The 24,234-nt window shown below is 40.9% G+C and overlaps 2 protein-coding genes across 6 annotated transcripts in view; both read left to right on the forward strand.

Annotated features, from left to right (window-relative positions):
- The first annotated feature begins 856 nt into the window (after positions 1 to 856).
- On the forward strand, positions 857 to 13,764 carry bsg (basigin). 2 transcript variants are annotated; one of them, XM_010730597.3, is made up of 8 exons: positions 857 to 1,035; positions 7,418 to 7,586; positions 8,994 to 9,082; positions 9,163 to 9,296; positions 9,492 to 9,768; positions 12,287 to 12,311; positions 12,402 to 12,474; positions 12,581 to 13,764. In XM_010730597.3, exons 1-7 carry the CDS (start codon positions 975 to 977, stop codon positions 12,460 to 12,462), a joined length of 816 nt encoding a protein of 271 aa, XP_010728899.1. In that variant the 5' UTR covers positions 857 to 974; the 3' UTR covers positions 12,463 to 12,474; positions 12,581 to 13,764. The 2 variants fall into 2 exon arrangements, with proteins under 2 accessions (XP_010728899.1, XP_019127938.1); XM_019272393.2 differs by having other exon boundaries at positions 12,299 to 12,311.
- Positions 13,765 to 14,563: 799 nt separating this feature from the next.
- Positions 14,564 to 24,234, forward strand: part of hcn2b (hyperpolarization activated cyclic nucleotide-gated potassium channel 2b) — a 42,625-nt gene continuing 32,954 nt past the window's right edge. Inside the window, exons 1-4 of one of the 4 annotated variants that reach the window (XM_027290566.1) lie at positions 14,564 to 14,778; positions 15,041 to 16,090; positions 17,671 to 18,094; positions 22,370 to 22,531. In XM_027290566.1, coding sequence (XP_027146367.1) covers positions 15,222 to 16,090; positions 17,671 to 18,094; positions 22,370 to 22,531 — 1,455 coding nt within the window. In that variant the 5' untranslated portion in view covers positions 14,564 to 14,778; positions 15,041 to 15,221. Of the gene's footprint in view, positions 14,779 to 14,805; positions 16,091 to 17,670; positions 18,095 to 22,369; positions 22,532 to 24,234 lie in introns of those variants that run through there. The other 3 variants (XM_019272379.2, XM_019272380.2, XM_010730623.3) reach the window with 3 other exon arrangements.

Below are 24,234 nucleotides of genomic sequence, written 5' to 3' on the forward strand. Positions count from 1 at the left end.
ATAGATATTTCTGTCTGTTTATTGTTGTTTTTTGCCTTTTTCTACTTTTTTCTAATTCTGTAGTGTATGCTACACTTCCCTCTGCTGCTGTAAGAAGTAGATTTCCCCGTGGTGGGATGAATAAAGCATATCTAATCTAATCTAATCAAAATTTACACGATTATTTCATTACATTACATCATTCATTTGAGACCTTAACCTTCAAAAATAACTCCTTTTTAAAACAAGCAAAAATCAGTCTTATTTTTTCATTACACTTTTTTAAATTGAGTCTTTGTTTTGTCACATTACATAAGAATATGATCATTATTCCTGAGCAGCTCCTTTAGCAGCAGACTGTTACACCCATGGTGTAAGAAGGAGAGGAGACTTTATGACACCTGCACCACCAAGGTTGATTGTTTTTCGTGTTTATTGTAGGTTATAGATATTTCTGTATTGTGTTTTTTTCTACTTTTTTCTAATTCTGTAGTGTATGCTACACTTTTCTCTGCTGCTGTAAGAAGTAGCTTTCCCCATGGTGGGATGAATAAAGCATATCTAATCTAATCAAAATGTACACGATTATTTCATTACATTACATCATTCATTTGACACCCTAACCTTCAAAAATAACTCCTTTTTAAAACAAGCAAAAATCAATGTCTTATTTTTTTAATACACATTTTTAAATTGAGCCTTTGTTTTGTCACATTACATAACAATATGATCATTAAATAGGTTTTAAGTGTAGAGCAATGTATGTGCATTGACGTGACCACGCCCCCCCGAGCATACGTCATGCGTACGTGCCGATCAGGGCGTGTACGTGAGGTGCAACTAGAGGACGAGCGGCTCCAATCGGCGTCACACTCACAAACACTCAGCTCCTACGTCTCGGCTGCCTCCAGAAAAAGGAGGAGGAAGAAGATTCACCTCGCCGTAGTTTATAGCTGCGTCCATTCGACGATTTAGTAAATACTAAACAAGCAGCCATGAAGTCGCTGTGGGCTGTCGCCCTTCTGTTGAGCTGTTGGCGAGCCGACGCGTCCACAGGTAAGGATTTTTTTTGGTTGTCAGCCATGTTGGTTTGAAGACTTTGCCCTAATTAATCGGACACGACACAAAATTTGCATTCCTGCTTTTTTTGTTTGTTGTTCACGTATATTATATATAACTCGACGTTAAATACGTGTTTACAGCTGCCAGCTTTAACAAAAAACAGCCTCCATAACATGAGGACGACACATTCAGCTCATTTTTCTGCCGTCGCGGTTAAACCGTGTTGTTACCAAACAATCATTAATGTTGACTAATACCTGCTATTCACCGTCTGTCGTCGTCTTACAGGAGATTATTTTGACGGTAAACGTTAACAAATGTAACCAATCACGTGATCTCTGTGGTTAATTTGAAGCCAGCGGTGTGTTGTTCCGCAATGTTTGCTGTTATTAGGCTAAGCTAAACAACAGCAGCAGCACAAATATGTCGCTTTATTGTTTTCTGTGCTTTTGTACGTTTTTCCTAAAACCTCCTCCACTGATAAAAGGGAGTTAAAGGAGGAGGGGGTTTGAATATTTTTAGCCCCTGTTCATCACAGGCTTTTAGGAGCTGGAGTCTGGGCTTGTTCAATTGTCATTGATTCAGTCAGTGAGCCTGTAGGCCCGAACCGATCCACGTGATGTGGATCAACTGGCACCGTGCAGTGTTTTCAGCTTTCTCTTGTACTCCGTGTGTGCTATTTAAAGGCTTGAGGACAAGTCTTATCGGTGGCACATATGCTATTTTCTTTTGTTTTGTTAAATAATCTATCATTTAAAAAAAACATCCCAACAAGAATGGCAGCAGTAGTTTTAGCTGTTAGTATGAAACATTTTTAGTGACACTGATTCAGTTGTTCTTGTTCAGACATGCCATGATTTTAATGTCTGTCTTATAGGAAATTGAATAATGTTTAAATAGCTTTTCTAAACTTTCTTTCTTTCATATTATTATTTGTATCATTGTGACTTTCTCTGCAATATTTTTTACACTATGGTCACTTTACATTACAATACTCTTTATATATCATGCCACTTTTATCCTCTGTTTTGAAGGTTGAATGTTTTTCGTGTTTATTGTAGGTTATAGATATTTCTGTATTGTGGTTTTTTCTACTTTTTTCTAATTCTGTAGTGTATGCTACATTTTCTTCTGCTGCTGTAAGAAGTAGATTTCCCAGTGGTGGGATGAATAAAGTATATCTAATCTGATCTAATCATTTACACGATTATTTAATTGCATTACATCATTCATTTGAGACCCTAACCTTCAAAAATAACTCCTTTTTATAACAAGCAAAAATCAATGTAGTGGTGTTATTTTCTTATTTTTCATTACACTTTTTTAAATTGAGTCTTGTCACTTTCTCTGCAAAATTTCTTACACTATGGTCACGTTACATTACAATACTCTTTATATATCATGCCACTTTTATCCTCAGTTTTGAAGGGTGATTATTTATTGTAGGTTATAGACATTTCTGTCATTGTGTTGTTGTTTTTTACCTTTTTCTAATTCTGTAGTGTATGCTACACTTTTCTTGCTGCTGTAACAAGTAAATTTCCCCGTGGTGGGATGAATAAAGTATATCTAATCTAATCTTTCCTGTTAGTTTAAACACACAGTTACTAGTAATTGCTTAACTACACAGAAAGCCCCAAACTGAGTCATTTTTCCTCTCAGTATTTAATCATCCTGAGGCAAGAGAGAAGTGCAAGCACATGAACTGACGCACTATGTTGTGAAACTATAGACCCATGGCAAATACACTCGTTATTTGGTCTGGCTTCCTAAAGCTTGGGGGGAGTAACTTGCAGAGCTGGTACCAGTAACCAGACTGTTTATCAATGTTAGGCACATATTAGTCTTAACACACGCCGACATTTCCTGATTTGGTAATGACCGCTCTGGAGAAGATCAGAAGTAAAATTAGATTTCCCTCGAGCGTCTGCTTCTTCTTCAGCTTAACTTTAGCAAGAAAAGTGGGTTATGAGGCACACACGTACGTGTGTGTGGGGAAAAAGCCCCTTTCACACGTTAAGTCGCAGTAATTTGGTACAGACTCATTTTGTTATTGACCACCATTTTGTGGCTCCTGCTTTACCTGCTCCCTGATAAATTGCCAGATAAAAGCCTGTGGTCTAAGCAGTACAGAACAGACTGATGTTTTTTTTTTTACTTTTCTCTTTTGAAGTGTGGGAGTTGACATCCTTTTTCATAGCGGTGACAAGTGCTGGTCTACCACAGCTGAATAATTACATTGAAAAGTGGGCCACACGATGCCACATACATAGACGAGAAATACTCGAGTGGATTCATGCAGGCTGAAAGTATTTGCCCCCACACATCAGAAGGTGTTAATTTCAACTCCTGACCTTAACCAAATATTACAGGGCTGGAATGGAAGCTTGAAATGGCCCCGTAACAATGTGTTTGTTTCCATGAGTGTCGCTGCTTTCGTCACTTTTTGAAACCGCTGCCATCCATCTTCTGTCGGAGGGGGACATTGCATTGTACTAGCTTTTCCTGTTAAGCAATCAATATTTCAGTATGTTTGTTGTACGAGTGTTGAATGTGGCCTGAGGATTATATGTTTTAGTCGTAACGGCTGAGTAAATTTTAACCAGCCGGTTCAATGAAAATGAACTTTATATGAAGATAAAGCATGTATCCCCATAGTGTGGATTTATCTGCTCCAGTCTAGTTTTTCTCTGTATTGCATCAAATATTTAATCTTCACTGTCATGCCTTATGTGGTTGACATTTAGGCCTAATCGTAGTTGGAGCTGGGTCCTAGACTATATTTAATTTTGAACTTTCACACAGCATGTTAAGAAGGTGACCTTTTGTAAAAGCGGGGAAGCCACAGAGGTAGTACAGTTACATGATATACATGTAGAAGCCGAGGCTCGTGGTGACAAGTTCACAAGGCTGGCTGTTTTTGTCTCTAATTGATATGTGTTGACGGTTTTGAAAATTGATCTCATCCATATCTTCACAAAAGGAATGTAATGTGAGATGTTGTGACATGTTTTTTGCTTTTTTTGGGAGGTTTAAAAACCGTTAACAGTTTGACATTCAGTGTGAGCTCTTTCATTTGTGCTGTTTTTCACCTTGAGCCCAGCCCTTTTGTTCGGCTGTATATTAGTCTAAGATCTTTCTGAAAAGGGGGGAACAAGCTCGCCGTGCTTTGGTCGGTATTGTGAGAATGTTATTCTTCCTTGGACCCACCTAAGACCCCCTCCGACCACCACTGAGTGTCCAAACAAATCCACCCTACCTGCTATGAATGTGAAGAGCTGCGGCAGAAAGGACGCAAATATCTAGTGAAGTATTTAGTTTATCACCCTAACCGCTGACACTAGCAGAGAAACGGCAGCAGCCAAACCCAAAATGCTCGGCATGTGTGTCCTCAGGCTCTCATGGATTTTTAATAAAACTTTCATTATGTGAAATGTTTTTCATTTCAGCATCATCTGCTTTTCTCTCCATGGTTTGTTTCATTCATTGCACATTGTTTTGATTTCACGGGAATGCTTTTTAATGTCTCTCGTTTTTGTTTCGTTATTTTGCTGCCTGCTTTTAGGGATGTCTCGATCAAGCTTACCAACATTTTTATGGAGTAATTGCTAATACTTAACTTTTATGATTTGAAATGAAAGTCTGCTGACAACAGATTGAGCCTATCACACTTAAGTGAGGTGGACAAAATATTATAAACACCTCCTGTTGTAATGCAACACGGACCCATAAACTGCAACACAAATTTAAAGCTTCCAAACCAAAAACTTACAACAGTTTGAACAAAAATGAAACATTATAACCATGTGTATGTGCAAAAACTGCAGAATTTCCTAGAAACTTTACATGGGAAGTTAAGCTGGGGATTTTTGGATATATCCAAAATCGGAAACTTTCCATGGGAATGTATGAGAATTAATGGGAATTTATAGAAAATAACTGGGGGTAAACTAGCATCATGATGGGATAGTATGAATACATTTGTGTGTGTGTGTTAATTTCAAGTTAAACATTAATAGCATACCTCAAATATATTTACCCCATAATATCATCTAAACTTACTTCACTCTATGTCAGTGTAGTCTTGCACTCTGGACTCAAAGTGTGGTCCAGGGTTGTCGACATCATCAGTGCATGTGATGAACAAATGCACAGGTCATGTAGGGGGCTCGACCTCAATAGCCCTGCAGTAAGCAGTGCATGTGATTGAGGAATAGTATAGATATTCAAAATCTGGTTGTTTAGTCAATTTTATTCTAAAATATATATTTCCTCAACTATATTTAAATTCCCTGTTAAGGACCAACCTTCACTTTTGTAAATTCCCGGTTTATTCCTGTTAATTCCCATGGAAAGTTTCCAACTTTTGCAGCCCTAGTGGCTTGCTGCTATGCACTCAGATCAGCTTGGTTTGTCCCTAATTGCCTTTTCTGTTGCATTTCTAATTTTGGTCTTAATGGGTCAGAGTACCAGGAATGATTTATATGGAAAAACATTTACTAAAATAATTTGAAAATGTTGCTCTGATCTATGTTCTTTCTCTCTGTGCTTGCTTTCATTTTTCCATTTCATTTGTGCTTTTATTAACTTTGTTTCTTTCTTTTTCCTGTTTGCTTGTCTTTTTTTCCATCACTGCATTTCATCATCCATGATATCACCTGGTTTACTTTAAACCCACCACATTCAAATTTTCTCGACATCTTATGTTGCTTGCTGGGCTGACTGTAAACGGCGCTCAGCGGGCTTCATCAGGTCTCCCCTGTCTCGGATGAAGCTGATCAGTGACAGCGCAGAGCTGCACTGTGAGGTGATAGGAAACCCCATCCCCGAGGTCCAGTGGTGGTTCATAGAGGGCGAAGAGCCCAACGAGACCTTCACTCAGCTCTTTGACGGCGCACGCGATGACCGTGTGCAAATAAACGCCACATATATAGCGCACGCCACTAGCACCATTCACCTCACTAGCCTCAACTTCAACGACACGGGCACGTACGAGTGCCGCGCTTCCAACGACCCCGACCGCAACGAACTGAAGAAGACTCCAAAAATCAAGTGGATCCGCTCGCAGGCAAACATTATTGTGATCGAACGTGAGTGGCAGAGGAAGCATGAGGAGAAATAGCTTGGCTGTTATCTCCTCATTCATGACGCCCTGGATATACAGCTCCCACGCTTCCCGGTCCAATACCCTCTCCACCCTACTCCACTCAGTACCCACTCCCTCTCCTCTCCCCAAAAGCTCAGAAGTTGTCCTGTAGTAGATTACAAACCTGGTCTTTATTACCCGTCACACATGTCTTCAATCTGATGCCTTTTTCCCCCTCTACCTTGTTTATGTATTATGATACCCTTCTTACATAACATAATACTGGTCATAAGGTTAGAAATTGGCACCTGCAATATGAATATCTTACTCATTTTAAGAGAAACAAAAAACGGTGTCAGATTTTAGCATTTAGCATTGCCTTAATTGATACTAACATTGGTAATGCCCTTTTTGTTTACGCTTGTAGACCATTCCAGTGGCTTATAGCATACTGAATGGTAGGCACAGAAGATGGTAACTCATGATTAAATGTTGATTCTTGGCCACGGGGCGTCTTTCTGCCTTCTGGTCCGGTATTATATTTCGTCACTCTGGAAGAATTGATCAATTTCTTCGCCTGATTAAAGCAAAAATACTTCAGCACATTTATTTATGTAATTGGTAGTAAAACTGCCAATACCATTTCAACCCCTTTTGTGTTGCTTCTTCTGCATGTATCTATTAAAAGATATTTTCCCCACGACCTTGTTGTAGAATAGTTTCTAGAATTCCAGTACGGCTTTTATCTCCCCTCCACTTTGCTGTCGGTAGGACAAAGCTCTCCAATTTTAGTCTGTGAATATGGTCAGAAGTTGTATTTGTACCACAATGTTTTCTTGGCTTAATTTGTGAAAACTGTTCTCAAACTTGGTAAGTTGAAGGAAAATGCAGAGGACTTCGTTGATTTCTGCTTCTCTCTTAACACTCAACAGTTGCCTTAACAAAACAAACAAAAAAGACATTGTATCGCAGTAAAAGTTCTGTGATCTCATAGTTAACCTCTTTCACTCTGCCTATCTTTTTATATATGTGTTAATTAATCTGAGCATAACACTGTCATGTAAATGGCTTATGACATTTTGTACTATCAGTCCATTATTCCTGTAAAACAACTGAGTGCCGAGAGACAAGAAAAGATCATTAAACTAAAGCTTAAAGAATAATGCATCGAGTGGTAATGATGCATTTCAAGGCATTACCTTGAGCAGATAAATGATGCAAATGGTGTTAAGACGACATCCAGACCTGCAAAAATGATTTATAACTTATTTCTCCCTCTCTCTGATTAAGCTCCAAAGATCTCTGCTGACCCTCCTGAGGTCAGCAACCAGACCTCCGCCCTCCTGACCTGCAACATGACAGGGTCCAGTCTTCCCAGCAAGGGCTCCTACTGGACGCACAATGGCCAAGTCCTGGACGATACCAAATCCAGTAATACCGGTCTAACCATGTCCTTGAAGTAAGTAGTTACATTCAAGTGTGCCATATGGACAGATCTACCCTGCAGTTAGTATGATGCTATGAAGGCACTCATCCTTTGATGGTAATATGAATGTCCTCTCTCTTGAATCCGGCACTGTTTATAGGCTATTTCCCACTGACTCGTAAAGCGGAGGAATTCCTTGTTTTTCTGCGAGGGCTGTCTCTGATTAGCAGCACTGAGTGAATGAACTAACAAGAGAGGGCGCGCCCAGTTGGCTTGAATGCTTTTAGATGTCCCATACCCTTTTCTCAGCCTAAAAGAGAGTAGCTGGTGTTGCTCGTCTTTATTTCTACCCATCTTTACTCTTGATCCTTATGCTGTCCCTTAATGGATCTCTTATTACATTCAACAACCATCATTATCCTCTGAAGTTTTCTCCTTCTCACTTTGCCTTTCGCATGCCTGTCCTCCCTCCCCCCCGCTCACTATCCTCCCTTCCCTGGCTGCCTCCATTAGCAGCAGAGCCAGGGGCACCATTCAGGCATTCACTGCTATGAGCAGAGAGATGGACCGTGCAGTCGTGCATCTTTGCCGGTAGTCTCAGCAGCAGGGATAAGCGCCCCTAGCAGTGTGCTCACTTGCTCTGACCTTAATTCTCCGTTGGAAAAAAGGAAGCAGGCAGGACTGTACGAGACGGCAGCGCCAAACAAAAGTGGGATTAGTGTTTACCGGGTGAAATTTTAAAAAATATTTGTTGTATAGACACTTTATTTTTAACCGCAGCTCTTGAGCGTAAACGGCATAGTGTCGTAAATTTTCTATTTAGCTACACCGAAAACTAATAAGTCACCACCTGCCATACGCTTATATATTATATAACATATCTAGCACTATATATCACCTGTACAATGTAGTAACTACAGCTAACTGCTAATTAACTGCTGCTCACTGAATCTGCAGTTAACAAACAACACATCTGGGCTCAGCAGCTGGACTGTTCGAGCAAAGCCTCTAAAACCTTCAGGCACTAATGTTACAGTACTATGGTGATTTACAGACTTCCCCGGTGAAAAGATTGGCAAGCAGTGAATTGTTAACTGTTGTTAGCTTGGTCAGTCATGCAGCTAACCGGACTGTCTCAGCCCCAGGACGCCAAGAGCCAAACTTGGGCAAGAAAATTACCCCACTAGGCTAGGAAAACCGGCCTAGCCCTGTTTTCACTGGAAAGTGGACGCTGACACTAGCTCATAGCGACGGTGGAGTTTATTTCGCTATTGGCTACCATAAATATCTTTAGAGAAAACCCGTCCTGCCTTTTTACAGGAAACGCATAAATATGTTGAAGCCAATGACACTCTGCTTTCACTTTAATGGGAACATAATGACAGATGTTGCAAGGTGTTCTTCTTTTAATTTTATTTAAATTTCTTTTTCTTTCCACAGTTTGGAAAAGATCACCCACAGTACGAGTGGAAAGTATGAATGTGTGTTCATGACTGAGCCAGAGGCGAAGGCTACAATTGAAGTCAAAAGTAAGTTATTGGAGTCTGAACTAACGTGGTTGCAAATGTTTTTAGATTAAATATCCTTAAGTGTTTCTCTTCTGCTGTAGCACTTCCCCACGTTGTTGCCTACAAGCACTCTGAGCATGGCAATGAGAAGGACAAAGGTGTGCTGGTCTGTGTGAGCCATGGCTATCCACTGCCCACTGACTGGAGCTGGGCCAAGGACGGCGATTCCCCAATGGTATGTGTCTCTCAAGCTTAGAAGTTTTATTATTTTATTATTCATGATTCATGTTCTGAACTCTAGTTCTAGACATTTTAACTCACATTTTTAATAATGAAGTGGTTCATAAATTATGTATGTCCAGTACTTAAAATTGTTCACACGCGTCTTATTGTTACATGCATCACTAACTTGTTTAAACGTAATCCTCAGCCCATCTTCAACGGCACTAGTGAAAAATATGAGATCAAAAGCACCCCTAACAAGACCACTTTGACCATTAATGACCTGAACCTCAAAGACGACATTGGAGACTACATCTGCTCGGGGACCAGTGAAGTTGGCACAACCTTTGACAAGATCCACCTGCGTGTCCGCAGTCGCTTGGCTGCTCTGTGGCCTTTCCTTGGCATTGTGGCCGAAGTCATTATCCTGGTGACCATCATCTTCATCTACGAGAAGAGGAGAAAGCCCGATGAAATCACTGACGGTACGTACACCACGCGGCCTCCACCACTACTCATTACATCAGCTCCTAGATCGTGTTCAGATGATGTTAGCACTGTGTGATAAAACGCTGCCTTCTAACTAAAATGAAAGGAATCTCTGTCTGTCTGTCCCTTGATTTGTATTTTTTTTTCTCGACAAACGTTCATCCGATCGATTTCACATTCGCCGTGTTGCTGAGGACCCAAAGAAGTGCAGCGTCAAGTGCGAAGTACTTGTGATGAGCGGTTCTCGAGAAAGCTGAGAATCATCGCCCTGCAGAGCCAGAGAGCCGGCGCAGTAGTCTGGACACAGCAGTTTGAGATTCACAGTTTTAGACATGCAGTCGTCGACTGTCAAACCCAGAGCCATGCAGAGAGGGTGTGAGGGTAAGACAAAGACGCAGCTTCTTTGTCTTACCCTCAGTCAAATAATCGTCATTGAACAAAGAAGCCAAAATGACAATAATGATTCATTTATTTTTGTTTGTTTTTGGCATTTCTGCTTTATTTGATAGTGCAGAGAAGAAATACAAGAAATACTTGCTGTAGAGAGCACCAAAATGATTATGTCTGATAATAAAAGTAATAGTCATTCATTTCGATGTGGCTCATGTTTTGGAAACTGCTGTGTCTAGAACTTCAGGGGCTCTCTGGCTCTGTAGGTCGACAATATTGAGAAAGCTGCAAGCATTAATACTGCAGGCCAAGCAATCAGCCCATTCCAAATGGGCACTGCACTAGTTTTAATAATTATAATTTTATGAGTTTAAATGAGATCACTGTGTTGACCCGCTAAAGGTCACTCTCCTTTTTTATAGCACTCTGTTGTAAAATCTTGTCCCATGCTACTATTAAGTGCCATTGATAGCTCGTATTTCATCTTCTTACAATACCTGAAAGACCAGTCCTGCCTTCCCCAGACCAAGAGCACTCTGTTTTTGGACTAATAATTGGCCACAATGGTTGGTGAATTCCAAAAACATGCTGGCCATTTTCCTAGATTTCTTACGAAGGATTTATGTTTGTAAAAATACCATCAAATAGTGAATAGTTGGCTACCAGAGTGGCTGTGAAAATGTTGGTAGATATGGCCATTTCTGAACCTGTGCTCCACTCTTGTCCTGTTATAATGTAAAATCTGATAGAGTATATGTATTTATAAGCATAGTGTGTGTGTGTGTGTGTATATATAAGAGTACTGAATAAATAAAAGTAGCCTCTTTTAAGCAAACTGTAGTTCACCCCCCAAAGACTTTTGTCTTGGCAAAGCATTGCTTTTCAGGTGAGGTATTGGACTGTAGTTGCATGCATTCAATATGAATACTCTTATTTATCTTTGGTTTTGCCGTTATTTAACTTTTCAAAATAAAGGTCAGGTTTTAGCCTCCGCCTCTGTATAAACAATCTGTGCTAGAAACCTATTATTTTTATTATTTACATTTTTATTTCTCTGTTCGCTGCTGATTTTGCATTTTGGTAAGTGAACAAAAACTGCATGTCAGACTGAAGTGGTTGAGCTGAGATGACGGCGTGGAGAAGAAAAAGCTATGGGAGTCTGAATGAACTGCTTTCATAGTCGCCACTTCTAAGAGGAATGTGCTCAAAGATTTGGTCACTCTTTCACTGGCCCTGCAATCAGAGCATTGAAATACTTTAAACTTCATGAACTGGTCCTTTTTTTATTATTATTATCATTTAAAGAAAAGATAAATAAAAATAAAAATCTGTGTTTGAGCCAGTGAAAGAGTGAAATGCGACACGTCAGCTAGTGTAATGGTTTGACATGCAATTGGATATTCTGAACAGCGAGAGGTTTCAGCATTCTGTCTGCATGCCTTCTGCATCTTGTACTCTGCATGATGAGCGATAGGCAACTCGAGATCGGTACGCCATTTACATTTGTCTCATTCAGCACTTGGCCACAGAGGTAGCCTACTCTTGCCTTAGCTTGTGAATACGTGTTCTTGCCCTGGTGTGAACTCTGCCACTACACATGCCAGGTCGTGTGTTAGCTCTGCCAGTTTCAAGATGTTCAGTCTTTTTATCTTAATACAGCCTCAACAGTGGTTTTTTTGGTGTCCTCTGCTTGTATTGCATGAGCCTCTGTGATGCAAAGGGGTGACTCTGGACAACATAGAAAAACTATTTATGTCAATCTTCAAATATTATGAGAGATCTACTGAAGAGCCATGTATACTGAGCGAGATTTAATCGTGTTCTTATAGAATATGTACAACGATTGTTTGTGGACTTTCTCGATTTTTATGGATTTCCAAAGGATTTAATCATTCATTGTTAGAAATGCAACAGACGGGCATGCTTCAGTTCATGTTAAATTTGATCATAACCTCATTGGAGTCATGTTGCAGAGGATGTCATGTTCTAACATTTGCTGCCGTAATCTTAGAGCAAGGGGCGGGTTGGCATGTATTGCTCGCACCAATCACAGACGTTGTGACCTGCTATTGACTGACTCTTGTTTGTTTGCCTTGCCTTCATTGATCATCTACCGCTGTCCAGATGACGACTCAGGATCTGCTCCGCTGTAAGTACCGTAGGCAGTTTAACACCTTGATTGCCATGAAAGATTTTTATTTTACCAAACTCATGTTGGTGTTATTTGTTTTGTTTTCAGGAAGAGCAATTCTAATGCAAATCACAAAGACAAGAATGTGAGGCAAAGGAACTCTAACTAGATGCTGAAAGAGGTGCGTGTAAATATCCGTGACTGCATGTTTAATAGATAAAGATAAGATACATCTACAATCTGAATATAATTCTTCACTCACAGAACTTTTTTTTTTTTCTTCCTAGATGGACGTCCAGATGGCAGTCCAGGATTCAGCTCTTGTGTTGCACAATATACTGTGCACCCTGCAATTTAAAAACCTTCTTGTGCTTGGGTGTTAATGTTTTAAGAAGTTGATTTTGATTTCCTCTTCTCTCTCTTTATTTTCTCTTTTTTTCCTCTCCACATTGTGCAGCCAGAGAACATAGTGTGACATAATTTCTGCTTGAGGCCGTGGGGCATAAACTTGCATGAGCCGTAATAGAAAAAAAGTGTGTTCGTCGTAAAATCATGAGAAAGTTTCACGTGAGGAATGCTTAGTTTGTGGTTCTTTTCTGTTGATGCTGATGCTTCCTACACTGACCTCAGTCTTCTGCTTTTTATATTCTCCAGTCTGGAATGGTTAACTTGTTATGCAGTACAGGTTGTTGTTGTTTTTTAGGAGGATCTCAGACAGTTTGGATCCTGATACATCACTGCCATTCATAAAGAGCAATGACTGAAGTCTGGTTGAATTCACACCTCTGATCTGTCCCTACACCACCACAAACGTCCCATAGCAGAGTTTAATACTTTGCCTTAATAAGCACCATTTCTCTCTTCTTCTTTTTTTGTTTTGTTGTTGTTACCTCTTAACAAGATTTAAATTAAAAATGGAATAGATACACTGTCAGCAAGGTTTTTGTTGCTGTAAGAAATCACACGTCTTGAAGTGGCAAAGCTTTTGTACCTTTTTTAAAAATCACGCTTGTATTTCCTTTTTCACATATTTTAAATTGGAGGTTTTAGTCACCAATGCTTTTGTTGCTGATGTCACACCCACATAAAAAAAAATATATATTATTGAGGACCAAGTCGAATTGTCGAATGCAACTTGAATACTACACACTGATGTTTCAATCTAATCCAGTCGATAAGATATAATATATCTAATAAGATGTTTGTTTTTTTCTTTCTCACTCGATCTGAGGTAAAAAACATTTATGTGCGATTGTAGGACCGTCGTCTCTGTTCCCTTCACTGTGTAGATGATTCAGAAGCCATATGTTCCCTTTAATCCGAGTAGTGTTGTGATTGGATGTTACCACTTCAGAGTTAGCCAAATAAAGAAGACCTAGCCAATATTGTGTCAAATTGTTGTACCTTCCAAGAACTTGGAGTACCATCTGTTGTACAACTTGCACACACTGAATAAAGGTATTGGATTTTACGTGTCTGTTTATTTACTCAACTCTGATGAAACTGATGAAAGGGTGGCTCAGAATTGCAGGTTAAGGCTTCGCGAGCGGTTGACCCAAATAGCTGCACGGAAGATCATAAGTCATTTGTTTGGAGGATTTACTGCCCTCAAACAAATGCCCTCAGTGTCAAGGTGTATCTGTTGCCATGACCTTTAGACCAAACAAGACCTGACATCAAAGTGCCCCTTACCTTCGTCTGTAGCTGACAAAGAATTTGAGTCAAAGGCTAAGAACATTAGGAGCTGTATTTAAATAGATCAATGAATAAATGCTCGAACGGACACAGTAATTCGTAAGAGTTAAAGAATTCAATGTTTCAACCCACATGCCATTGTTTGGAAGAGCTCACCTTTAAATTCAATAGGGCTGTTGTAGACCTACACACACACTTTCTGAACTCCAACGTTGTTTAAATTAAAGACATGTCTCCAAATGTTCAACAAAAAAGCTTTCTTATTGACTTTACCTGCATAAATTCCTCCATAAAAGCTAATACTAAGCTTTGTTTTTGACCCTCCTCTTATCAATAGAACCATGAATGTACCTGATTATCTTGTGTGCTTCTGTACAAAGATTTATCTTTCAGAGTTAGGCATATCTTGGGATTGTTGAAAGCCAAAATTTCCCCATTGGAATGAGAAGCTGCAGCAGATTAAGAGTTTTTCCCAAAATAAAAGTTGATATGCAGTCAGAGATGTTCATGCTTCTTCCACAAGGTGGAGCCATTTAACCAAGAATAGCAGCCTCTTACCAATGTTGGCAGACAATCAACACAAAGCAACAGGCAGACGCTGAGGATGCACAGCAGAAAGATCTAGTATAAGAATCACCGTGGATCACCTGACCGTGGTAGTACACATCACTGACTGGACGTCCATCTACCTGAGATCAGCTGCTGGGTGACGAAACATGGAGAAGTTGGTGTTTTTATTTTGTGACCTTCACCTGTCACCTTTGTCCTTGCTGTTCCTTTCTCCAATCAGGTGAGTTTATGTGTAATTAAATCATATATGTATGTATTGCGCGTGTGTTTATTATCTGAATAGTTTATTCTCTTATAACACTGTCAGCTTATTGGGTGTGTCCTGCTTTGACAAACCCGATTTCTTTTGCTCACATAGTTTTTTTCCTCCCCAATATAAGACACCTGTAAGTGGTAGCAGCACAAAGGTAATGTCTCTCTCTCTCTCTCTCTCTCTCTCTCTCTCTCTCTTTCTTTCTTTCACACACACATCACAATAACAGGAGCCAGGTTGCAGCCATAGCAACGCCACCGGTGCGCTCTTATCCTTAAACTGGTGTGTGGATGGAAAGCAGAGGGCTGTTGCTGCTTTGAACTCCACCTTCCTCCGCCACCGCCCAATTGTCGCCAGGTTTCAAGGTACAGGAGCTGACCTGTCTTTGTCTTTTTTTTTTGTGCCTGTTGATGGATGAGGCGGAAGAAGGCGAGGAGGAGCCCAAATTCCAACAGCCTCGACCACCTCAAGTAGCCAGCTTGGCAGGACGCGGGGATCATGGGAGCAGCGGAGGTACCAAGATGAAGAAATTGACGCCAGGAGGCGGAGTCGCGTCCATTGCGCGCAAAAACTCCAACAACAATGAGCTGTGGCTCCTGGAGGATGAGGACTCCGCACCTGTCAGTGCCAGTGGCAGCACATCCTCTGCTCTGTTATGCCAGAGGGATGCTGCCGGCGGTTCAGAGTCAGACCACACGGGTGGAGGGGACACAGTGTCAGAGCCAGGCGTGTTAGGAGAAAGCGCCATCGGTATGATATGCAACAAAAACGGAGATTGTAGAAGGGACCCGACCAGTTCAGGGAGCCTCTCTTCTCTCATCTCCAAGCAGGAGAAGCAGGCAGATGGAGTAGCAGCAGCAGCAGCAGCAGCAACAGCAGCTGAAGACTGCAAAGCTCCAATCATGGACGGCACCATCACTTCAGCGACCCCCCTGACACAGGGGCATGGGGACGAGGTCAGGACCGCGACAGGGACGGACAAAAAGGACTCTAGAGTTTCCTTCTCCTACCCCCCGACTAGTAAAGGACAGACCCCGAGTGTGGAGTCTAGAAACTCTGTCACGTTTTCCAAAGCTGAGGACGGCTCTCAGATAGTGCCGGATGATGGAGACGTCAGGGGAAATCAGACTTACATGCAGCGGCAGTTTAGTTCCATGCTTCAGCCCGGAGTTAACAAATTCTCCCTGCGCATGTTTGGCAGCCAGAAGGCGGTGGAGAAAGAGCAAGAGCGCGTAAAGTCAGCGGGTAATTGGATTATCCACCCATACAGCGACTTCAGGTATGAGTCAAGCTGAGTCAGGTAGTGCGCACTGTAACATATTGTCTGGTACTCCACTTCATATGAAACTTTATATGAGAAAACACTAGAAATGCAATAGAATATTCAGGTTTTTATGAAGACACCTGCAGAATAGAATATCCTGTATACCTTTATATGCAGCCAAGATGAACCTGAAATAAAAGCAAATAAACATGAATAATATTAATAATGTTGCATTACATTTAATCCATTGTGACCACAGTGCATGCCTCACATTTGTTTACTTTTTTTGTATTTCATCAGAGGAATACTGCACGTACTGATGCATTTGGGTCTGGACAACTCTTGCTTACACACAAAATATTACTCCAACCGCAATATGACACAGATATGTGTCCTTAAAAAGTCTTTATTTATTGATTTTCTTCTTAGAGATGAACATGAAGTTTGAAAAAGTTGGAATGCGTCTCAACATCTGCTTCAGCACCGAGGACAGCTCCTCCAGTTATCTCAAATGTAAAACAGCTGCCGGCTGGAGATTAAAAAAGAAAAAGAAAAAAACATTTGAGCTTTTAACTGGCAGATTTTCCTCAATATTTTTAAATAGAATATTGAGTTTTGGTGTTTATGGGGAATTATGTCATGATACTTTCAAAACTGAACAGTAGGACATTTTCTGACTCAGCAGAGCTCTTCAATCAGTTACTCCCTTTGCTTTGCTTTGATGAGACAGCAGTGTGACTTCTAAACTAAAACAAAAACATAGAGACGTGCACCTAATGATTATTTTCATTAATCTTCCAATCCTGATTTATTGTTTGGTCTACAATTAGAATTAGATCACAATCTACACAGAAAATAGTGAAAAATTTTAATTTCCTGAAACCCAAATGTGACGCGTTGAAATGTTAATGAAGAACAGCAAACACAGGAACCAGACTGTATTTGGCATATTTGCTTGAAAATATAAATATAGCTCCTAATTAAGTTTACATTAACCTGCTAATCAACTATTTAACTAACAGCACTCTTTGAATGCTGTTCATAAAACCATTAAACTACTGGTTTTGTGGCATCATGTAAGGGTTGTCAACTACGAATCAGATATGGAAGACAAAACTATCGCTGTGCTGAGACATCCTCTGTCTGTTGTTCTTTGATTCGGAATGAACTGCACCCAGCTTATCTTTCCTGTAATATTTCTGTCTCTCTGCTTGTCCTTGGTTTGACCTTGTCCTGAGTCAAACGGTATAGGTTACCTCACCGTGAGACGATACTCTGCACTTAGTGAAAAAATCCGGCCACGATCAGCTGTTTGTCACTGTGTTTCGGTGGTGGCGCTGTTTTCTGAGTGTGGCCCCTGAGAGAGTATCGCTGCAAGAAAACTAGAACAATCAACTTGTCACAGACAGAATTAGAATCAGCATATTTGCTGGCGTGTGATATGCTGAGCAATTAACAACTCTGTGAGTGTCTAGACTTCAGTGTTTCAGTTGTCAGACATGGTTCATGCACACCAAAACTGGCTCAAACACTTTTCTCTGTAATTAATGTGTTCAGCACATTTTGTGTTTCTGCTCACTGCTTTCCCCTCTTAGGTTCTACTGGGACTTCACCATGCTGATGTTCATGGTGGGCAACTTGATAATCATCCCTGTGGGCATCACCTTCTTCAAAGACGAGACCACCACACCCTGGATCATCTTCAACGTAGTTTCTGACACCTTCTTCCTCATGGACTTGGTGCTGAACTTCAGGACCGGCATCGTGTTTGAGGACAACACAGAGATCATCCTCGATCCTGAGAAGATAAAGAAAAAGTACCTAAAGACCTGGTTTGTCGTGGACTTTGTCTCTTCCATACCTGTGGATTATATCTTCCTCATCGTGGAGAAAGGGATCGACTCTGAGGTGTACAAGACGGCCCGGGCCCTCCGCATCGTCCGCTTTACTAAGATCCTCAGTCTGCTGCGGCTGCTGAGGCTGTCCAGACTCATCCGTTACATCCACCAGTGGGAGGAGGTAGGCTGAGATTCAGCGTTTGTGATCTGAGGACAGGGACCAATGACGGTCTGGGTGCTGATCTCTAAAGGAAGTTTTGTTGGAGACCACCCCATTGGTAGTCGTTATAATAATCTAAGCCATCAGCACAGCTGTCAAAATGAATTGAGTGTAATAGTCGATATGGAAATTAAACATAGTAACATCAATAAAAACAGAAATACAAACAAAATATTTCCATTTTAAGAAATTAGGATCAGTAATACAGAAAGTAATGCCCAATACATAAATAAATAAAATAACACTTTTTGTATCCTCCTGTTAATTTTGGTTAAAATATACTACAACTAGACTGATAAGCCATCGTAGCTGCTGATATTAGCTTATTGCAGATATATAATTGTTATTAGATATATCGGTATCCACCTACGTGTTTGCCGATAACTAACAAGAAATTGAAAATCTGCAGTTTTACCACCAGAGGGGGCTGACAAGTTGATTTGTCTACTGTGAAACGCCCCGCTTAGTATTTATCTCTGTCATTTTGAAGAGTTTAACAAATGATTATGTCACATATAATCATCTGATTTTATGTACTCAATAATCAATATCCGTGTCTGTCTATAAATCCAGCATCAGTCGGGCTATAAGATAAAGTCTGTCGCCTTTGCTGACGGTATTCCTAACGTCTCTTCAACATTTACTTTAACGTAAATGAAACTTTGTAAGTTACCATGAAGATGGAGGCGGGTGCAGTCGTGCAGGATCACCAGCATCTGTGAAGGAATGTGCAGATTGTTAGGAAAGTCTCCACAAAGGCATTTATTATAAATAATACTGCTGATGAATCTCAGCTTCACTCACACTTCAAAGCCATCAAAGCTGTATTGATGTCGCAGCATAAAAGGAAGCTGCAGTTTGGATTGAAACACAAAATATGTATTCATCGCTTTGAATTGTTGTTTGCTTATATTCAAAAAGAATAGCCGGTCTAGCTCAAATTAATAATACGATATTGGATTCCAGTGGAGTGGTTTCTGTCTGTTTCTATACAAAAACAATCCTCCTCAGTATAATTACTTCCTGACACAAACAAAAATGAGGTTTTATGTTGTATAACAATACGCTGGATAATAGCTCGTCACAGAGCAGTGGACTGATGCAGTTGAGAATTCATGAAAAATGAATTTGTGCTTATCATTGGGAAAGAGAAAAGGGATTTTCCAAGGAATGAATCACCGGGGGCGCTAATCACCTTCTTTTCTTCTCATAACAAGAGCTACCTTTTCTTTATTTTTTTTTTATTGTGGCTTTTCAACCAATCAATGCGTCAAACATTTGTTAGGAGATACTGAGAGGCTGGATAATGCAAGCTTTCTGCTGACAGGACAGGAAATAATGCTGGTGACAGATTATCCATCATTCAACGATATGCTACACCATCACAATTAACCCCTAACACCTGTTCTGTGCATGTGTACGTACATAAACTGAGGATCCCTGTTTAAATTTCTGAGAATAACCACCTTCTAATTACAGAGTGGTAATTTGAACTCGACGAGATCCCTAATTACTGATTTAAACACACGCAACTGAATGCTTTGACTCAGCCCTGCCCTCGTTTGGCTTAGTTAGCTCTGCTCTGCTCAGCTCAGCTCAATCCAAACGTGGCTGGCCACGTTTCCCCTTATGCCTAGCTCGGCTCAGCTCGGCTCAGCTCGGCTCAGCTGCAGCTGAGCCGCACAGGTTTCCTAAAAATATCATTCTAGTGTTGTGGTGATATCACAGGACAGCCAACTTATTGTCAAAAAAAAAAGAAAGAAAGAGAGAGCAGGTATGACGTGATCGTTGAATAGATCAACGTGTGTGTTTGCTGAAGCAGAGGTAACCATTGTCAGGAGTAACTAGAGCAATTTCCTGAGGCAGGAAAGCTTGTATCAAGGCTCTCCACTTACCTTCCTGAGTTAGACAGTGATGGTGAATGGGTGGCGGCGGGAGTGCACGCATTAGAGTGGGAGTAACATTAATCAGGTTCAATAGTTTTCTCTAAATGTTTTTGTCTGAATCGTCCGGATCACTGTGTGTGTTATCATGTGCGGCAGAGAGAAGCAGAAAGTATTTTATCTGTGTTTTGTCAGGCTGTGAGTTGTGGACGCGGTAATGTGCCTTGACCCAGATTGTGGTCTGACAATGACACATGGCCAGGTGCTGTTCTGGTGTCGGGGGGAACATTAGTCCTGGAGACTCATTAATCATGATGGGGATGCTTCCTAATCACAGGGCAAGGCCTTCACAGTGTGTTTCCCTTTCTCCTTCTCTAAATTAGCTAAGGCCATTAGCCATTATAGGAGACAGTGTCTTTGGTCTGGTCATCTTTTTATAGGAGGAGGGGATGTTTAGCGCACAGACAGCTGATACACAAAGCTTAGGGGCACTTAGAGAACTCGGTGTGTAAATAACACACAGAAAATTCACAGGATTTGGTATACAGACGAGAGAAAAGCTACATGATGCACGCGCAGTGAAAGTGGAGTATGATATGTGTTGGCCGGGTTGGATGGAGGAATATGTTAAGACTGGTTGGCTTCCTTGTGTTGGCGCTGTAATTAACAGGCGGCATTTGCACCCTGGAGTTTTAGAGGAGGGCATGTTTTAATATTCAAGTGAGCAGCGAGCATAGGGCAGCGAAGCCTCTGAGGTGACGGGGATGAGCCCTCGAAAGTCTCGACCTGGCTGCTCTCAGACTGTACATTCATAACTGTGTGTGTGTGTGTGTGTGTTATGTCTACACACACACACATAGCATCTGTGTGTGAGTATCTGGCCTAGTTCACATGTAGGCCGATTCTCTTGTCTCAAGTGATAAAAAGAGCTGTTGTTTTTGATATAAGAAACCGTCAAATTGGCTCATAAAGCAGGGCTTTCCAATATGCATAAATCTATGCTATATGCAGAGATACATCCAGCATCTGGCCTACTTCCCTTGTAGGACAATTCTCTGTCCCTAGTGGGGAATATGCTTTGCTTACAATTTAGTAAAGCCTCCAGTTGGCATAGCCAGCATGGATTACACACTAGTGCACACACATGCATAAATCTACCCTCATACACAGACTCACACGGAGTGGTAACAAGGCCTGGCCGATAGCCAGCACAGCCACAGCGAGGGGTGTTTACAAGGCTGCGACCACAACAGCAGCTCCACACGAGTGAGCCTTCTCACCTGAGGGGAGTAAATGTAAGAAACAGCAGAGACGAGAGAGGCTGGCCCGGGTTGCTGATCAAAGCTTCATCAGAGTCTGATGAGGTTTTTTTTTTTTTTTTATATCATGAATGAGTTCATTTTCCCCACCTGCTTATTATGTAGAACCTCAGCCTGACACATTATTCTACTCAAATGAGGAGGGAATGACATACAGCACGCCTCGCAAAAAAACCCAGATCACCAGTTCGGTTGCCTGAGAGACATCGTACCGTGTTACATGATGCTGTTTTAAACCTTCTGTTATACTCGCTATTTCAGGAAGACATGTATCAAAGGGAAATCCAGCTAGTTTTTCAAACTGAAAAACAGGTTTTTTAAAATATAGTTCCTTACAGTCCTTTCCCTTTACTCAAAGCTGCATGAATCAATATTTTTGTTTTAACAATAGGTCTAATGACTGTTACCTTTACCCTTAATGTAAAAAGTGGGTTGCTTATTGTGTCAAACTCGCAATTATCACCTGATTCTGCAGTTCCCTTCAGCTCGACAGGGCGTTTTAGTGTCATTCAGCTTGTTGTTTTGGTTTTCTGATCTTCAACTCTCCTGTTTTGATTCACTTTGATCTAAACTGCATGCTACCTGCCCAACAATGAACAGCACACCAACAAAGTTAGCAACCAGCTGAATGAAATGAAAACAGAGCTAAAAGAAAGGGAGTGATTATTGGACCACCATTAACCCGGTGGCCAGACTCCATATATATGCTAATGTTGCTCTGTAACCTCTGGATGTATAAATAACCAACTGTATGCAAACATGTCCATCATATCATCTTCATAAGATGATAATATTTCAGTCTCTTTTATAATATAAAGTGTTAAAATACATCTACATTGTGAATCTGTACGGTCAAAACATGCTACATCTCTCCTCAATATAACAAAATCTGTTTGAGAAAACAGATTTCAGATTTGACCTCAGTCTGTCCAAACATGAACTGATTCTTCATTCCTCTCGCACATCTGTCTCTGTCTATTTCTCCTCTCCACTTTCGTAACCCTCTCTCTGGCCATCTCTTCTCCTCCTGACAGATCTTCCACATGACCTACGACCTGGCGAGCGCTGTGATGCGAATATTCAACCTGATTGGTATGATGCTGCTGCTGTGTCACTGGGATGGCTGTCTCCAGTTCCTGGTTCCCATGTTGCAGGACTTTCCATCTGACTGCTGGGTCTCTCTCAACAAGATGGTGGTAAGTGAAATGAAGTGCGTCAGTCACATGAACATCGGCGTGCATAAGTGTTTGGCAGAACAGTTCCTGCAAACACAGAGCATAAGACATATCCTCCATGGAGCACAAAAGGTGTGGTATTTGCAGGCAGATGGGGAAATGGGAATTATTTAAGGTTGAGTCACACACACACACACACACACACACACACACACACACACACAGGACAACCTCAATTAAACCCTCTCTAGTTAAACCCAGGAGACGAGCCAGTGTACTGTGAGTGAGGGATAAAAAAAAAGAGCCTGTTGTTGCTCAGTTCATGCAGCCTGACATGTGGTTTGTTTTTCAAGCCGTTCTCTTCTTTATCTCTCCCTCCCTACTTCCTCTCGGATGTCCTCCCTTCCCTCTGGTTGGCAGGTAGCTTCTGGCCATCTGCTGACAGGCAGACCATTAGGAGAGCTTTTCTCCTAAATGATTGCTGGCATATAAAAAAAAAAAACTCTCAGGAGATCAAGTGGTGCAATGCTTGAGCTGCTTGAAAAACAATTATCTAACCAGACAATTAATAATTATTAAAAGCATGACCTTAACCAGCCAGAATATTTTTCTCTTTAAATCCTCTCTCTAGCTTTAGAACTTGAAAAATAAAAATCCACACTACGTGATAATATCACACGGATCGATAAAATTCAACAGCACCACAAAGTACAGCTTCTGAACAGCCATTAATTTGTTTCAGCACCCGAATACTGAAGGTAGGATTGATTGCAGTTACTCTTCAGTACGCCTAAAAAACAGACTTTATTTTGTATCTTCTTGTTTTTACAACACAGGTAAAGGAAATATTGAAAGCTAAGATCATATGGAAAGACTCATAGGCACACTAGAAGAAAAAAAGAAACAAAGGTAATGCTAAACTTGCAGTGAAGAACACGTAGGAACACATAAATCAGTAGATACTCAAAAAGTACAAACAGCTTAAGCAACAGCATGTTACTGACAGGAACAGGTACTGGTACAGGATAATCTGGCACAGGAGTGGTGTCTTGACCGGCTTTTATATCAGGTGTGACTGCTGGATGAGAGACACGTCTACCTGACCTGCACAGCCAGTCACGCCCTCTGCCACAGACACAGCCACGGATAGAAACAGAAAAAGGAGGGGAATAACACAGAAATAAAACCAAAGAGCACCGCAAACATAACCATGACAACATTTCCTCTGACATGTTTGGTATCTTTGGAAAACTTTAAATAGACGCGAGGAGAATTTAAAAATGAAGTTTGGTGAGTTTGAGAGCCCGTCTCTTTATATCTGCTGTGATCCACCAAGGACAAACGCCGACCTTTGTTACAAGCTATTAGATATCTCAAATCATAAATCACAAATTTGCAACTCAAACACAAAAGACAGAGAAACGCCAGGAAAACATTCTCCCTGTTTTCATTTAATTTTATTTTAAACTCTTCCATCCTGTGTCAGAGATAACAGACTGGACTGGTTGGTGACTGACAGCAGCAGAGGCACAAAGAAGTCAGGGGGTGTGAGCGGTGCAACGCATATGACTGCTTTTTTTTCTTACATACTGTATTTCACACACATGTACACATTCACACATCCCGGCTGTATTACTTGTGGTAGAATGAACAGGGCAAATGGACTGGAATTAAAGAGAGACTCAGAGAGTTATGAGAAGCTGCTAATAATTTAAACTGGCTTT

Source organism: Larimichthys crocea, chromosome XVII, assembly GCF_000972845.2.
Source record: "Larimichthys crocea isolate SSNF chromosome XVII, L_crocea_2.0, whole genome shotgun sequence".
In the NCBI taxonomy this organism is placed as follows: Eukaryota; Metazoa; Chordata; class Actinopteri; family Sciaenidae; genus Larimichthys; species Larimichthys crocea.

Coding starts and splice junctions, on each gene's coding strand:
- bsg (XM_010730597.3), top strand. CDS start 975: ATGAAGTCGCTGTGGGCTGTCGCCCTTCTGTTGAGCTGTTGGCGAGCC. Junction 1,036..7,417: donor GCGAGCCGACGCGTCCACAG/GTAAGGATTTTT, acceptor TCTCTGATTAAG/CTCCAAAGATCTCTGCTGAC. Junction 9,769..12,286: donor GCCCGATGAAATCACTGACG/GTACGTACACCA, acceptor ACCGCTGTCCAG/ATGACGACTCAGGATCTGCT.